The 18,153-nt window shown below is 43.0% G+C and overlaps 1 protein-coding gene across 2 annotated transcripts; it reads right to left on the bottom strand.

The window, feature by feature from the left end:
- Nucleotides 1–10,911: 10,911 nt before the first annotated feature.
- On the bottom strand, nucleotides 10,912–15,580 carry cyp26a1 (cytochrome P450, family 26, subfamily A, polypeptide 1). 2 transcript variants are annotated; one of them, XM_085171249.1, is made up of 7 exons: nucleotides 15,309–15,579; nucleotides 14,886–15,110; nucleotides 12,809–13,090; nucleotides 12,489–12,638; nucleotides 12,278–12,412; nucleotides 11,694–11,840; nucleotides 10,912–11,598 (listed from the first exon to the last, which is right to left on the bottom strand). In XM_085171249.1, the coding sequence occupies exons 1-7, from the start codon at nucleotides 15,495–15,497 to the stop codon at nucleotides 11,260–11,262; spliced, it is 1,467 nt and encodes a 488-aa protein (XP_085027375.1). In that variant the 5' UTR covers nucleotides 15,498–15,579; the 3' UTR covers nucleotides 10,912–11,259. The 2 variants fall into 2 exon arrangements, with proteins under 2 accessions (XP_085027375.1, XP_085027376.1); XM_085171250.1 differs by lacking the exon at nucleotides 14,886–15,110 and having other exon boundaries at nucleotides 15,309–15,580.
- Between the last annotated feature and the right edge of the window lie 2,573 nt (nucleotides 15,581–18,153).

Here is an 18,153-nt window from a genome sequence, read left to right as displayed (position 1 = left end):
TATCCTGAATCTTTCCATGCCACATTACTCCATGCGTAGAGCGCATCCACCTGCTCGCATAAACGCTTTAGATGATCTAATTATCCAAGTAGGAGGTTGTAGGAAGGATCTAACAGGTCTATGTCACATTTCAGAGACCATCAGTCCTTTGATGAGGAAGAAAGGCTGCGGTCTGTGAACTCTGCAATAGAACCATCAGTCTGCCAGGAAGAATCTCCCATCCCCACATATGCAGTCGTAACACAGTGACCGAGGTCTCAGCCTCAGGGCTCACAGGTCTGCTGCAGAAGGACCTTTGCTTTAGACACAGCAAACGTAGCATCTAAGAAACCGATGATAAAAGTGTCAAGCACCAAACAACAGCAACACCTGCAAACAATAACAAAATATAGAGTCTATATATAAAGTCTATACACAGATATGTGACTGTGCTAACGTCTTAAATCCTTTCTTTTAGTTTTGATAAGAATTATTTGAAACTGTAAACTTTATTGTATCTCAGTATAACACACATGCTGCACATGGAGGTGCACAGGCTGCCTCCTGGGTCAACCATCGTCAGCCTCGTCTCCACTTTGTGTTGTGAGTTTCGGGTGCAGGAGAAAGCGTGCTCCAGGATCTCTGACAGAGACGTTTGACCTTGGCCCAGTTTCAGGGCAACAGGCAGCCACGGAAATCTGCACACCGCAATCCATATAACACAGTGACAAGGCGAGGCTGTCCCCATCACAGACCAAGACACTTCCACTCAGTCCACTGACAGTGTGGAGTGAGCAGGACATGCTGTGTTACAAACCACGTCAGGAACATTAAAGTATATCAGTTACTGTAGTTTTGAATTAAATGAATAAAGTAAAAATCAAAATACATGAAAATAAATTGTATGTTTTCTTTTTTTTGTATGATAATTGACATTATGAATCTGTAAATACTTCCACTACACCTGTGTGTACTCTGGCTTCCTCCCACAGTCCACAGCTGCTGGTGTGAACGGTCTGTTCTTGTGTCAGCTGGGCCCTGCGACCCTGTGCTGGACAACCAGAAGAAAACCGATGGATGCTGAAAGTGCCCTGAATAAATCAAACTGTCTAATGTGTCGCTGACTTCAGTTTGCACCAAAGATGTTCAGTGTTTCCTTCACATGATGAGCAGTAAGTGTTATAGTACAGTATTCAGAGTTGGTGAGAGGATGGCTGGGATAGCCTTTATAGATCTGCTTTATCCCAGACTGTGAAGCACCTCACTGGACAACATCGATGAGTCTTCATGTTTATGCTCAGTATCTGAAACTGAAGACTTTTATTTCTTTTAGTGCGTGGTAGAGGCTCCACAAAATAAATAAATATAGGCAGCTTTAACATTTTGATATACGTTTGCTTAATAATTAAATGTAAAAATATTTAGTAACTTTTCCACTCATGTTCCCATGGCAATGATCTATTAACAATAATAATAATTGCAACTTTAAATATTTGTATTTCAATACAAAAGAATGTATAATCAAAACAACAAATAAGAGGATACATTTATAACAAGTAATCAAAGTAACTTTACTCTACAACATAAGTGGAGTTTTTACCTTTTTGTGTTTTTCTCTTGCAGCGTATTAAAAACATCATTTGATACTTGAAACACTTCCTTTGTATCATTGTTACACGTCTTTAAGCTGCTTCAGATACTCTTTGTTTTGTTGGAGGAACCAAGAAGATTTTCACACTAAAGCCGCTGATTATCATCAGTGTGACCATCAGTACTGAAACACGTGCTCGCGTACTCTCTCTGTCTGCACTTCATTACGTAGGAGGAATGGTTGGAGGAATAGAGCTCTTCTACTTGTGCTCACAGCTCAACTCTCTGACGTGGATCCGTCAACAGTCTCACAGATTTTGAATAATCACACCGAGCCGCTAACAGCATGTTAAAGACACCATTAACATTTGTTACTGGGCATTCATACCACAGCAGGGACTGGGGGCTGTGAGACGCTATGTAAATGCAGGTCGACAAACAAAGTGCTCCCGTTCTTACAATGACTTTTCCCCTACAGACACCGACAGCCTGACTCTCGGTGACCTTGGTCATCAGACCAAACGGCTGAGACAAGAAGAATATAAACAGATCTGATTAAGCACATCCAATAGCACCTGAGAGTGATTTGCATGGATAAGATCGTTAGACAGGCACACTGGCCCACGTGATATATTTTCTTTAGGTGGATGATGTTTCCCTGTCACCATCTACAACCTAAGAGTAAATAACTGGTCTCATGTTGTTCACACGTTTCATACATGAACACAGAAGGAGATCATTTTAATAACTGTGACCACAGAGAGGACGACACCTACAGTCACTCGCTTTAATGCTTCCCTCACTGTTTCAATCCTGAGCTGCTTCTGCTCAGCTAAAGCATGTTTGGGACTTTCAGCCAATCAAACTGAGGATTTATTTATTAGTCAAGATTTAAAAATCTTGGTTTTCATATGTATCTATTTTCAGTGATCTCAGCTTTAGTAGCAGGAAGTGATGATTGTAGGGTCGACCTTACAACATAAAGCACCCTGAGGAGACTGTTGTTGTCATTGGTGCTGTGCAAATACAACTGAACTGAACTGAAATTAATTCAATTCAATTCAATTCAATTTTATTTATATAGCGCCAAATCACAACAAATGTCGCCTCAAGGCGCTTCATAGATACAGAGAAAAGCCCAACAATCATATGACCCCCTATGAGCAGCACTTTGGCGACAGTGGGAAGGAAAAACTCCCTTTTAACAGGAAGAAACCTCCGGCAGAACCAGGCTCAAGGAGGGGCGGGGCCATCTGCTGTGATTGGTTGGGGTGAGAGAAGGAAGACAGGATAAAAGACATGCTGTGGAAGAGAGACAGAGGTTAATAACAGATATGATTCAATACAGAGAGGTCTGTTAACACATAGTGAGTGAGAAAGGTGACTGGAAAGGAAAAACTCAATGCATCATGGGAATCCCCCGGCAGCCTACATCTATTGCAGCATAACTAAGGGAGGATTCAGGGTCACCTGGTCCAGCCCTAACTATATGCTTTAGCAAAAAGGAAAGTTTGAAGCCTAATCTTGAAAGTAGAGATAGTGTCTGTCTCCTGAATCCAAACTGGAAGCTGGTTCCACAGAAGAGGGGCCTGAAAACTGAAGGCTCTGCCTCCCATTCTACTTTTAAATACTCTAGGAACAACAAGTAGGCCTGCAGAGCGAGAGCGAAGTGCTCTAATAGGGTGATATGATACTACAAGGTCATTAAGATAAGATGGGGCCTGATTATTTAAGACCTTGTATGTTAGGAGCAGGATTTTGAATTCAATTCTGGATTTAACAGGAAGCCAATGAAGGGAAGCCAAAACAGGAGAAATCTGCTCTCTCTTTCTAGTCCCTGTCAGTACTCTTGCTGCAGCATTTTGGATTAACTGAAGGCAAATTAATGAGGCATATCATTCTTTTCTTTCTTTGTTTTTTTTGCCATACCTGTATCTGACAGCAGCATAATGAAACTGGAAATTCTGTTTTTGGTCTTCCAGCCGTAAAGCTTTAGTAGCCCCCACGTGGCCCCCCCTGTGTGCTCCATGGATGAGACAGTCAGCAGGAAGGATGCACGTGCGACAGCTATTTGCACTCTTCTCTCATGGGCTCAGTGACACACTTCAGTAGTTTGTCTTTGTTTTTACTTTCATGCCTTCCAGCTGTGCCACAGGTAGAACTGTATGTAGCTGCTGCTCGCCATTACATCAGCACATTCACACAGTGTTTAAATCAATTATGATTAACATGAACAATTTAAACATGTTAAGTAAAGGAACTTATTTACATGCAACTCGTGTTGGTTTCATGCAGCTTTCTCCAGGTTAATGAGCAGCTGTTGGCCTGCTAGCTGCCCTGTGGAGAAAGTAAGCGTAGCATAGAGCTAACAGCCTGTTTAGTGTAGAGACTGAGGATCTCGATCAAAAAGCAAAAAGCTCTCAAAACAGGAGCTTTTGTACCATTAGGCCTGAAACTGCTCATTAGTTACATTTAGCTGCTGTACTCGTAACAGGGACTGTGATTTCATTTCATTTCATTTATTTATTTATTTCACACTTGGTACAACAATTCAAACAAACCAACCACACTTTCTATCAAAAGCACTACAACCATGTGTGAAAAGGAGCAGGAAGAAGAAAATATTCTTATTAAACCCCGCCCCCTATCTACAATCCAACTTATATTACAAGTGGGCACCAAAAATCAGGGAACAAACCAACATTAACATTTATCTGCGGTCCTAACCCAAACCAAACAACACATTTACAATCAGAATAACCGCTCCACATAGTAACAAGGAGAAAAATACAATTAAAATAAAACAAAAATTATAATGGATCCTTTTTCAATGAACTCCAATTTCATTCACATTCTTCATACTGAGTTATCGTTTTAAGCATGTAACACTTTTTAAAACAATGTAAATTTATACAACTCTTTAAATTATAATGAAGTGAGTTCCACAGTCGTTTACCTCTAACCGTTGGACTCATTAATCTTTGTGTAGTCACAGCTAACTGATGCTTAAAATAAAATTTCCTTCTGCTGTCTTCTCCCCCTGAGCACAATAAAAATACTCTTTGTAACTTAAAGGGCAAAATAAAATAAAATAAAGGGCAATATATTATTTGTTCCCAGGTAAGTGACAATTCTGTACTTTCATGATGCAAAAATAACTTCAACATGTCCAGAATCTGCTGCCTGTGTTATCACCTCTATTCACCACATCACCCCATCCTGAAGCAGCTTCATTGGCTTCTGGTCGTCAAACATGGCATCAATAAATACTTCTGTACACATTCAAGGCTTTTCATCGTCCCTCTGATTGGGTTCACATCAGCATCTCGGTGCCTCAGATGCTCTTCTTCTCTTTCTCTCTTCGTTGCTTCTCTTCGTCTTTGGGGGGCAGCGCTCTGCTCCTCGACCTTGGAGTTCCTCCTGATGTGAGAAGGATCACCTCATTTTCTCTTTTTAGGTCTACACTCAAAACTCATCTTATTCCACATGAGCTTTCCACTCAACTTTTCATCTGTTCCTTCTATTATGTTTCTCATTGTTGTGTGTTTTCCCTGCTTTTATGCCGACTTTCACCACTTTGCTCCTTGAGTGTTCTGAAAGGCGCTTTTAAATAAAATGTATTATTATTATTTATAAACCACATCAATCTTCTTATTGCCTTCTCAAAGCTTTTTCTGTTTCATGAAGAACGGCTACGACCTCAGGAAGACTGAAACCCACACCCTTCCTTCTTTAATGCAACAGCACACATTTCTGCTCCACCCTGCAGTAACAGCGCTGTGGATAAACATAGTTTGTTCATAGCAATTTTGGGGAATGTTGATCAAATTCTGATGAAATGTTTTCCGAGTCATGTTATCCGTTTTCCTGGTAAAATCTGAAGAAAGCAGCTGGAGATATCTGCACAGCAGTGTACATAGTAATACAAGTAAGCACAGACTCCTGCCGTTCTTTGGCACTCTTTCCCGTTGTGTCCTTTGCTTCCACACACACTCGTGTATTGTTCACGGTTGTTCAGCGTTTAAAGGTGCTGCCTTCAATAACACGACTTTACCAACTATTACAATGATTTACTTTGGACTGTTTCAGGCCTCGGGATCTAAATGAAAGCAAGCGAGCTTTAAACCTCTTTCAACGCTGTGTTGTAAATTCACTAAAATGGTCAAAAATGCAGACTAAATGCCCTTGGCCGTGCAGAGTTTTGTTTCTGCTGGGTGATGGCGAACAATGGTGGGGAGGAAACGCTCTTTAAAACGAGAAGACGAGGCAAAGTTCAGAAAAGTTCATTCACATCGTTCGAGGGCTGGACCAGCAGCGATAGGATGGTCGGACATAAAGGTGTCAGCAACAATTTACTATTACAATTTGGCCATTAAGCTGAATCTCTTATCCACGGTGACTTACACTAAGTACAACAGTTCAGCATTTGTGGATCCAATGATTGCAAGAGGCACAGTAATAAACAAGGGCCAGGGACAACAGTACAAAGCTAAGAAGTCAACATGGTATGGAGGGAGGCTGGCTGTAAATCAGAATGGCACCAGAATAAGAATCAGCTCGTGAAAGAGGCCAAACCACATTTGGCTTCCATTGAAGTGCAAAAACTAGGGTCTTATTTACCGAGCAAACTGAAGACTGCAGAGCTACAGATACACGCAGCCCGAAGTTTCACACACTCGTCAGACTGACGACGCTCGTCACTGTCGTTTGTCTGACACGAACCAGCAGTTTGATCTACACAGCGCGAAAACACCGTCGCCTCGAGGTGCTTTATATTGTAAGGTCGACCCTACAATAATACATACAGAGAAAACCCAACAGTCATATGACCCCCCGTGAGCAAACACTTTGGTGACAGTGGGAAGGAAAAACTCCCTTTTAACAGGAAGAAACCTCCAGCAGAACCAGGCTCAGGGAGGGGGGGCAGGTATTGAAACATGTAGTAACCTGTTTCCTGAGCATGCAGGTGTAGATGCATGCAGCAGGTGATCACTGTTTCCCTGACCTCTGAATGAGCAGTTTGACATTTAGGCTTGAACACAAATATCATCATCATCATCATCATCATCATCGTTTATTTATATAGCACTTTAAAAACACACAAGGCTGACCAAAGTGCTGAACAATAGAAACATAATAGATACCATAAGAATAATAAATACGATAAAATAATAAACATAGCGAAAACAATAAAATACAAGTCAGTCAACCACTGAGTCAAAAGCCAGCGAATAAAAATGTGTTTTCAATCTGGATTTAAAAACCAGCACTGATGTCGATCGCCTAATGTGAAGAGGAAGATTATTCCAAAGCTCAGGAGCCACGATAGTGAACGCTCGGTCTCCTCAGTTTCAGCCGTGATTTGGGGACTGAGAGCAACAGCTGCTCAGCTGACCAGAGCGAACGAGTGGGGATATAGGGCTTCAGCAAATCAGACAGATACGCAGGTGCCAGACCATTTAAAGGTTTAAAAACCAATAAAAGAACTTTAAAATGAATCCTAAATTCAACTGGAAGCCAGTGCAGGGAGGCCAGGACCGGAGTTATGTGCTCAAATTTCCTTTTACCAGATAAAAACACAAACTACAGTGTAAGACAGATTTAGAGTTTTTTAAAAACCAGCAAGGTCTCACTTCCAACTCATTACATACATTACAGCCGCCTGATGACAGGATATGTAATATGTCATCTTTAGCATCAGTGTGGAGAGTTAGCATAGAAAAACAGTAATATATTCCAAACAGTGATTTTAAACTAGATTACACCAGAGTTTATTGTCTTTGGAGAAATGTACCTTTAACAACCAAAGGAAACACGTCGTGTAAGATAAGTGAAGGAATCTTAATTCTAGTATTAAATCAGACGACCACATCTTTACTGGTAGTGATAGTGATACAGAGAGAAGAGGCGAGGGGGGAGCACACGGTGTGCAGTGCAGGAAAGCAGCAGATATGTTTGAGGCATGGTCCTGGTCCTGTGAGCGTGATGTGAGAGGTTACACATCAGGTGTTGGTCAGGTGTGTGGAAGTGTGAAAGGAGGCAGTGGCCGTGCTTCTTTTCCCCTCACGTAGTTCAACGTGAAAGAAACGAGCAGCTGTTAAGCAAAGTCATGGATTAAACACATAAATGTACCAAAGTGTCTGCTGAGAGGTGTCAGAATCCAGGTGAGGTGTGGCGATGCAAACAGCTCAAGGAGCTTAGAAAGAAAAGCGTCTGGACTTCTTGAAGTTTCCTTGAAGACGTTTCATCTGAGAAGCTTCTGCAGTTCTGAGAGCAGCTGGTCCAGACGCTCCTCAGACCACGATCTTCTCCATCAGTGATTTAAACGGTTAGGATTGTTTTAAGCACAATGAACTCTCTATGCTAACCAGAGAATCTGATCATTAGCTGCTCTGCTAGCTCGTAATGTGTTCTGCGAACACTCATCCAGCTGCAGTAGCTGCTATTTCTCACTTTTTGACATAAACACTTAAACAGTGATCCTTTAACAGTCTGTTATCATGAATGAAGACACGTGAATGCTATGATACTGGACTGCTTTTATTCTTCTTCTGTAAATCTTTACTGGCTCGGTGCCCTGAAAGTGAACCGACCAGTATGAACTCTGGTTCACCCTCTGGCTGCTCATCTGCCAGGGTCATCAGGGCACGTCTTTCCCTGCTTGTATGGATTCCAGATTTTTCCTCTGTTGCTTTTCTCCTCACAACAATTGATAAAGAGGTGTGTGTTTGTGTGTTATCACTACATTTACAATCACACTCACTGTTTCGGCCTTTAACCCAGACGTTTTACATTCCCTGGATTTCAATGTAAAAATATGCAATCTTACAATAAATGGTATCAGATGTAAGTTTAAAAGTAAAACTGTGTTCCTCCTAACGGCCAGCAGCAGGCAGAAACTGTCAGGTTTTAATAGAAGTCTAAACTCTATGACTATGATAAACACTTTGATAGATTTTCAGTCTCAATCATTTTGAATAATAAGAGTAAACACACTCTGCTGGGTCCACTGCAGTAACAAACAAGGACAATACAGCAGGCGATGCAACATATCAGTGAAAAGTTCCTGACCTCTCAGTGTGTTGCGCATCATGTCCACTTTCAGAAACTCTCAGGCTGATGGTGGCATTGTTGTGTCTGTGTCCATCTTTTATATACAGTCTATGAATAGAAAACACAAATAATTAATTTTAAATAGTCAAAAAAAATGTGTTTAAATAGAGATAAATAAAAATAACCACATTTTAATGAATATATAAAAATCTACATTTATTGTATGTAAAAGCAAAGCATTAAGGCAGCACTGTGTGTCACAGAGGTGAACCGGCAGTGAGCTGGTATTAGTCACAGTCTGGTTAAACCAGACGCAGAGAGCAGCTTTAAACTGTTTATTGGAATAAAAGTGACTGCTGCAAACTGAGGGAAGTCTGCAGGGTCTGCTGCAGAGCAGAGGGGCCTGGAGGACCTGCTACGTGAGAATAAGTGTTGCTGCAACAGTCTACTTAGAGAGATGACACCAAGGGTCCCCACAATGTCCAAGACGAGGCAGGTGGGAGGTGGGCAGACAGGTAGAGAACTAGTAATACTAGTACGTTAGCTGGTTTTGGCACCCAGAGAAACACTGGTTACACAGGGGGAAGCACAGGACACTGCAGAAAGGAGAGCCGATTAGCACCATGTGGGAAAAGACAGGCTGGAGGAATTCTGCCTGGAAACACCAGAAGTGGAAGCATGGCCATGGCTGCACCCACGGACGGAGCAGAGACTGTGTTGGCTGAGCGAGTTCACAACAGAGACGCTAACAAATGCAGAAAACACAAAAACGATGTTTTTAAAAAGTGTAAATATCTGCCTGAACTGGGAAATGTGGCATTTCCTTTCAAATGTCGTCTGCAATCACTTCTCTACACATGACGATTTGGAAGAAATGACTCCATTTCTGTCTGAATGAACGACAGATGAAATCTCTTAGAAGTAAGTGTGTGTTTGGATGAACAGCTGATTCTAAGCTGACATCAGAGTCAAGTGTTTTCAAGGATAACAATCAGCTGTTAGAGAGAAAAGAGACTAAATCCAAAGCATGATCTTTACAAACACGTTTATAAAGATGATTTGTGGCCGCAGCATCTGGACTCCACCAGCCCAGAGTGTGCAAGGAGGAAATGAATGACCACTGGAAGGCAAGAAGACAGCCTCTTTGCAGTTTTTGTATAGAAGCATCCCAGCATGAGAGCCTGTCTAACATGCTGGAGCAGGATGGCTGATAAAATGATGGAACATTGAAACATCCCAAAGCTGCAGAGTTTGGTTTCCAGCTCTGAGTCTCAAAATGTAAACCTTGAACCAGCGCTGAGAAGTCAACCTTTACGCTGACAGAATACTTGTTTAAACGATGTAATCCCATTACATTTTAAAGTCAGTTTTACAGAAAGACTAAACACCTGCCCAAAAGTCTAAATTTAGAAAAGACGACATTAGTTAAACTAACAATCTACATTTATCAAGTTTGCCATATTCTACATGTGCATGAGGATTTTTAGTTGTGCTTCCATAGATTTGTCTGCCTCATTATGCACACATGGAGGAGGCTGAACCTGTTATATAATAAAAACCAGAGTTACAACCAGCATCATGGAAATTACAAAACTGCAGCTCATTCAGAGCTCTGCTGCTCGAGTCCTCACTAAGACCAATAAAGTGGACCACATCAGTCCAGCTCTGAGGTCTTTCCACTGGCTGCCTGTCCGTCAGAGGATAGACTTTAAAGTTCTGATGCTGGTCTATAAAGCTCTGAATGGTTTAGGACCAAAATACATCAGTGACCTCCTGACCCAGGATGAACCTTCCAGATCCCTCAGGTCATCTGGATCCGGTCTTTTATCAGTTCCCAGAGTCAGAACCAGACACGGAGAAGCTGCATTCAGCTTTTATGCTCCTTATATCTGGAACAAACTCCCAGAAAGCCTCAGATCAGCTGAAACACTCAGTTTATTTAAATCCAGGTTGAAGACTCACCTGTTCTCAGCTGCATTTGAATAAAACACCAAATCCACACTTTTAAGCTTAAATTTCAAAACTTATTTTAACTACTGATTTTATCTGTTTTGATTTTATATACTGTTTTGTTTGTCAATTAGTTTGTTTTAATCAATTTTAAATCATGCTTTTTATTTGTTTCTAATGTCTCTGTAAAGCACTTTGAATCACCTTGTTGTTGAATTGTGCTATACAAATAAACTTGCCATGTAGCATAGTGAGCTTACTGGTACACAGACACTCAACAGCATCTAACCACAGATATGTGCCATCATTCTTGGTTCAGCGAAAGACAAAAAACAAACGCTTCTGCAAATTTGTTTTATTAAATAAAACCCAAACATTCAAACATCAGCTGAGGTCCAATAGAAAAGGCATATTTATATTAACAGACACATTAAATATGTACAGTCCTGTAGACACAGGTCCAGAGGGCCTCTCAATCATTCAGCTCAGCTCAGGAAAAAAGAATATACACAAATCCAAAGTATAAATAGAATATAAAATTTGCTCTTGTGTAATCTACACTATGTACAGTTAATGCTTAAACACCGACACCAAGCTAAAGGAACATCCTCCTGTTCATGTGCGAGTCTGCAAACAAATCTTTTAGGACTTTTGGGGAAAATAAAAAATAAATCTTGTTTATTCGGTTTAATTGTGTACATAGCTGGTGAACTTGGTTGGCAGATTGTCTTCGGGATAGACAGTAGGTCCTGTTTTCATGGTTGGAGGCCCGTTTAAAAGAGTCCAGTGACACTTTGTTACCACCTCCACCAGGAACACCTTCAGCAGAACTTTGGCAAATTCCTTCCCAATGCACATCCTGGAGCCACCACCAAATGGGATGTACTGAAACCTGGAGGAGTCCGCGCACGGATCGGTCATGAAGCGCTCTGGCTGGAAGTCTTCTTTGTCGGGGAAGATCTCTGCCACATCATGAGTGTCGCAGATGCTGTAGACGACGTTCCAGCCTTTGGGAATCTGGTAACCCTGAGGAGGCAAGTGGACATCATTAGTGAGGCGCTTCTGTCGTGAGTCTTAAAGCTTCCGTGTTCAGATTACTTATGAAATTGCTGCCAGCTTACGTTGAGCTCAAAGGTCTTGAGGGCCACTCTGAAGCCTCCAGGGACAGGAGGGTTGATCCTCAGCGTCTCTTTGATGACACAGCCGGTGTATTTCAGCTGCTCCAAGGACTCGATGTTCAGGCTCTGTAGGTCCATGCCCTGCTCCGCCTGAACATAGAGAGCGATATCTAACTGTTGTGTGAAGCTGCAAAGATCAGCTGCCCGTCTGTGTTTTTCCTCAGTTTTCTAAGCTTAGTCAAGGAACCCACACAGCCACAGGAAGAACTCCACAGAAGAAGTCTCCCAGTGGGGTTCAAACCAGCCTCGATGCTGTGAGGCAGCAGTGCTAACCACTGATGGCCCACTTGATCATATGAGGTTCTAGCTTCAGTATGGATGGAGCTCCACAGTAGTTCTGTGATGTAACTTTATTATAGTTTAATTTAACCAGAAATACAAGTCTTGGGAAATCGAAAGCGTCAGACTGGACAGCAAAGTCTCGGGACTGTTATTACACAACAAGTAAAAGCTCGATGATGGATATGAAAGTCCAGACCTTGTTTCTACAAAATCAGCTAGAAACAGTCCCTGTGAACAAGCTTTACCTCGTCCTGGAGCTCCTGTCTCAGTTTATCCACCACTTTGGGGTTCAGACCCAGGAACATGACCAGAGAGGTGGCTGTGCTGGCTGTGGTTTCATGCCCCCCAAACAGCAGCTCTGTGGCAGACTGCTTGATGGCCTGCAAACAGAAATACATTCAGTGACTCATATGAAGAAATCGTGCAGACGTGCATTGCAGCAGGTGACCTCATTACCTGCATGCTGATGGGCTCTTTGTTCTTGTTGCTGCTGTCTATGAGCTGCTGCAGGGCGTCTCTGGGTTTCCAGTCCTGGTCTGACTCCTGCACCTTCTTCTTGATGTTCTCCTCAATCTTAGAGTGGATGAAGTTCCTTGCTTTCAGACCCTGCAGGAGAGGAAGCAGGAAAGGTGGGGATAGAGGGGAAAACATCAGATGACGGGAGGAGAGAGAAGATCAAATGCACTAAACGATTTCATCTTGTCCGTAAAGTTGTGTTATTATTTGGACTAACTGCACAATTAAACCCTTAAATATTGGCAGTTCATGCTTCTTACCCTGTACAGTCCACTGAAAGGCACATCGATGGGCAACGAGAACAGGTTCTTGATCATTTCCTCAAAAGCCTCCACCAGCTCGTGCTCATCGGTTTGAACCTGCTCCGGCTCAAAGCCCAGCAGGACCCTCATGGCGATGCGGAACATCAGCCGCTTCATCTCTGGGTAGACCAACACGCAGGAGTCACGTGCCAGCCATTCCTTCACTGCAGCCTGAACTTCCTCCTGGATAACCGGGATGTAGAGCTCTAAAGCCTCCCTGGAAAAGGCGCGCAGGATAGCCTGAGGGGGCACAGGAGTGATGATGGAAGACTTAGTGAGACCATTTCACCTCAGTGCTGGTGTCCTTAAATGTTTTAGTCAGGCAATATGCCACAAACAACATTACAGCTCGACAAATCAGCAGCTGACATCACTTCATTTACACTGATCCCAGGTCAGTGTGTTAGCAAAACGTGAAAAGAGGATTTGTATCTGAGACCAGTCTCAGAATAATTATGCACACAAATGAAGAGCATAGAGCAGTTAAAGTCAGACTTTAATGTTTAGATATGGTTCCAGCTCAGCACATTATCGCCCTGCCAAGCTCCTGGCAGCTGTGCAAAGAAATAACTGTTAACAGGAAGAGATCGCCAACAGATCCAGGCTCACAGGAGCAGCGACGTACAACGACCAGCGACCAGATGGGGGGTGAGGGGGAAGGACTAGAGCAGAGAGGAGAGACCACAGCGAGACGAAGGACAAAGACGTGCAGAACATGAAACAGGAAAGAGTCTATAGAAGTATAACGAAGCTGCTTCAGCATCACCTGCTAGAGTCCTGATTTTAAGTTTTAGCAAAACAAACATTCAAGCTGGGTTTTTAAAGCAGGGTGGGTGTGGGGGGCACAACTCCGTGTGGGCTTCTGCTCGACAAAATCCAATTTGTCTAAAAATGCTGTGGTCAAAAAGCCTCGAGAACATCTCGCTGAGTAAAGCAAAAACATTTTGGGTCAAACAGCCTGCCGACCAGCTATTACAGATCCTGTAACATTCAGCCTTCACCTGATCCCAGCTCAGCCGGCTTTTACTTCATTACTCTTTAGTTTCACTATAATTATTTGTATGTTTTACATCACTGCTTGTTGCAGCTTTGATGCCTCAGCACATCTGAAGCTTAACCTAAATGATCAGACTCCTCCGAGGCGCAGTGCGTGCGATTTAACGGGTTTCAGTTATATTCAGAGACTGTTTTAAACCATTATGGACATTTTTATTTCTGTAGTAAAACTTGGCATATTCGCTTAAACCAGAATCAATGTTAAAGGAAAATTGGACTTTCCCCTTACATTTGAAAAAGTAAGCAACTATAGACCTTTCAGAGACCATCACTGGGTGCCTTTTGCAATGGGATTCTTTCTTTGTGCTCAAATGTGGGACTTTACAGGACACCAACTAGCAGAAACTCCCAAAATACAGATCCTGATTCACTCTTTTGAGAATTTGGGGATTTTATCTTTACAGTTTAAGATATTCATGTTCAAACACTGCCACGGATTTCAAAAACAAACAGAAACATGCTGGAAGTAGGTGGATGGATTCTCTGGAGGATTTGATATGAAGCTAAGATTGCAAAAAACAAAGTCTAAATTCTAAACGATTTTCGATTAGATTAAAACAAATTAGATTCTGAGAATGTGTTTGTAGATGGCCCTGGTATTAGAAAGACAAACTACATTGTGTCAGAGGACATCAAGTCTCTGCTTTAATAACATGACAGAAAGTTTCTTTAAAACAACAACAAAACACTTCTGAATGAACTGTAAGCAACATACAACACAACTACAATCACACTATGGAAGTAGCTGTCAAATCTAGAGGTGTAGTGTGCAGATATGACTGCGGCATGATGATATTGGGCTTCAGCACCTGCAGGTAACTGGTGCCATGTCACACACCTGAACAGAACCGAAGTGACCGAGCTCGAGTTTCCCGGTTTTTGTAGAAAGGACGCATTTGTTCAGAGTTTGAACGCAAACCTGACGCAAACCCCGCCCTGTAGCCAGCGCTCCCTCTGCGGAAAGGTCAAAGTAACTTACTTTCTTTTTAGTCTTGTGCTGAGCTCCGTGCACGTTGGAGAGCGTCTCCGTGCCCAGGATCGCGCGAACAGAAGCGGGCCACTGCGCGGACACCAGCCTGTGCTCCCCCAGGAGGATCTGCTTGACGTTATCCGCGCCAGTCACGCGCACCGTGCGGTTCCCGAAGAGGTGTGTGCGGTAGATGTAGCCGTACTTCTCCCGCTTCATCCGAAGAAATGTTTTCCTCTGTGAACATGTGGCCACACAAACAGACTGTCGTGTGTGGGTGGTTTCAGCCTCACGCACATTAAATATACACGTACACATTTATGACAGTGGGTTCGTTTTAATTCGACACTTCCCAGAAGCTCCGGGAAACCCAAACTTTCACGCTTAAACTGAATATAATATTTCATCCTGATGATGACCAGAAGCAGCGTTTACCTGGAGGAGGAGTTGCAGCGTCTCTCCAATGAAAGGCAAGCCCATGGATCCGGGGGGCAGCGGGAGAGGGCAAGTCGGGTCTCTGCATCGGAGCGTGTAAATCTCCCACAGCTTCACGGCCAGCAGGAATAGCAGAATGGGAAGCGCTACGGTGCACAAGAACGTGGTCACCAGTGCATTCACGACCATGTTGCAGCGTCTTGTGGGCCCGGTGAAGATTTCAGGTTGAGCTCAGTCTTCGTCTGGGACTCCGGTGTGCCAAGCCGAAGTTTTTATAGGCTGGCAGCCCGTGGGCACCTTCTCCTCCCTCCAATAAATTAGTTCACGCAAAGTTCATCTTTAATTGTGGGTGTCGCTCGGCCCCGCCTCCGACCTGTGCTGGCCGACTCGCCTCACCATTTGTTCCAGAGGCCACAGCTTTAGTCCCTACCTCCTGTTGCACGCACACAATCCACGGCGGATTTCACTGAGAAAAGGTGATGATTCCCACCGAGACAATGGAAGTCCCGAGACGCCTTTGTTGGCAATAAGCAGCTACTTTACACACTCATTACCTTGGCTTAAGCCCCGCTTGTAGGAGCGCTAATCATGCGCCTTTCCAATTTTCAGAAAATGTAAAAGCGGCGCTTAATCCCTCTCCCCGTGGGTGCCGTGGGTGCCATTCATAGTTAAAAGTTGTTTTTCTTTTATAGCCTGTGGCCGCCGTGGCTTACCCTCCTGCCTTAATTATAAATCAATACATGAATAAGGCAGCACGTGACTATCAGACATGAAGGTGAAAGCTGCGCGGTGACGCGCGGCTTCTCTTTCTAATCTAGAAGACTTTGACCTGCCGTCAGTCTGTCCTGCCGTGTGTGTGTTATAAAATGATATCTCTCTGAGTGGGTTCAAACACGGGTCACACGCAGGGTTATTCCCAGGTTACGCTGCTGCACGCAAAGTAAACAGCGAGCAGAGAACGTCCTCGTCAGCCGAGCCACTGCGTTTGGACTCTTTGTTTTTACGAGCTGCCATAACTTCACAAGGGGTGTGTGTGCGCGAGCGTGCGTGTGCGCGCTCAGCCTGACACAGACAGCTTGGCTGCTGTTTTTACAGCGAAGCATTACACGGGTGGATCTTCCTGTTCTGGCTGACCGTGTGCGCCCTGAGGTTCACCCCAGTGGAAGGTGCGGCAGCTATCACCATTACAGGACATATAACCGGATCTCCCGTCACGGCCTGCTAGAAAAAAGACTTTCTTTAACTTTTGCACGGCTGTAAGCGCACCAGGTCAATTTCTAGGACACAATTAAAGACATACTTGGGTTGTTTTTCCAGCCTTGTTGCAGTTTGAGGGGATTCAGACATAAGTGTAGCAGTGCAGCAAGACCAGTCCCTCAGTGTCTCTTCCTCTGTCTACAGATTCATAAAGGTGCAAAACTGATTTGTTCACCACCTTAGCTGCAGGTGGGGACGACAACAGGCCCTACCTTTGTTTCTTTTGACAAACAGGACCCTTGACCTTTACATTGGGATAAAAAAGGAATGCTTTATTACAGTTTCTCAAAATCAAATATGTTGTTATACTAAAATATGAATACTAAAGACTACATTTCAAATTCAGTTCAAATTAATAAAAAACAAAAACAAACACGAGGTAATATTAGTGTATAAATAGCTGGATTTCCTGGAAGTAGCCTGTTATTGTGGGAAAAGGCTGAACAGCGAACAAGAAAATACATGAACAACTTTTCCAGATGTTGTTTTGTGTGTCTGTGTACACGGCCTCAACAGGTCTGAAATTCTGCTACGTCCCTGCCACGCATGACAAGATTCAATAAGTTCGCTGCAATGAACTTCTGTGGACTTTGGATTTAATGGAAAAATATTTGTGTGTGCTGTTCAAGTACAGTCCGAGCCTCACTCTGTGCTGCACTCGGTGACAGAGTTACTGGGCACACTCTGCTGGTTTCCAGGCTCCCCTGATAATAGTCCCTAATGTAAAACACTGTGACATATATCATATTGTGATGTATTGGACAGCAGTGTGTTGCTCAGCTTTCTGTTTTAAAAGCACCGTGCACAGCTGCTTTTAGAGGAAGTTACATTTTCATGTCATCATTTGATCATTTGCAGAATGCTCTGACAACCAGAGTTATCCTGTATGAGAGAGAGCGCTTTGTGATGGACCTTCAGGGTGAGTGGGTTTCAGCTGGTCATGCTGTGGATGGTGAGTTTTTCACATGACACTGTGAATGTGTGAAACAGCATTCTGCTGTTTAGGTGTTATGAGGTGGGGAGAGGGGACAGGAGGTGAAGGGAAGTTCAAGTGTAAAGAATGATTCCTCGATGTAAACGCCCACACAGAGCGATCAGTGACTCTGCTGTCATAGATCCCAGGCTAACATCACAGTCTGTTCTTATACACTTCAACACAACATACCAACTTTATACAAAGCTTCAGTTCAATTCAGTTTATACAGCACCAAATCAAACAACAGTTGCCTCAAGGTGCTTTATATCGTGAGGTAAAGACTTAAAGGACATAACTTTTAAATGTAGTTCATCTGCTGTAGGTGGTTTTTAGGCTTTCTTCTTTTGTCGTCCGTTTGTGTTGTTTTTAAGGACGCACTGCACAACAGGCCGGGATGTAGCAGGTTTTTATTTACTGATAGTTTTTCAACTTGTTGGTGCAAAAATGTAGTTTTATACATGCATATATCTTTGGCATTTTTCATACATTCAGCTAAGAAACTAAGTGTCTCTTTTTTCAATTAAATTGAATTTAAAGTTTTATTGATATAGCACCGAATCACAACATTAAATGCTTAGTAAATGCTCACTCTGTAACCACATGCTTAAAGAG

This window comes from Neolamprologus multifasciatus, chromosome 8 (assembly GCF_963576455.1).
Source record: "Neolamprologus multifasciatus chromosome 8, fNeoMul1.2, whole genome shotgun sequence".
Taxonomy (NCBI): Eukaryota; Metazoa; Chordata; class Actinopteri; order Cichliformes; family Cichlidae; genus Neolamprologus; species Neolamprologus multifasciatus.
This window is presented reverse-complemented; position numbering and strand designations above follow the sequence as displayed.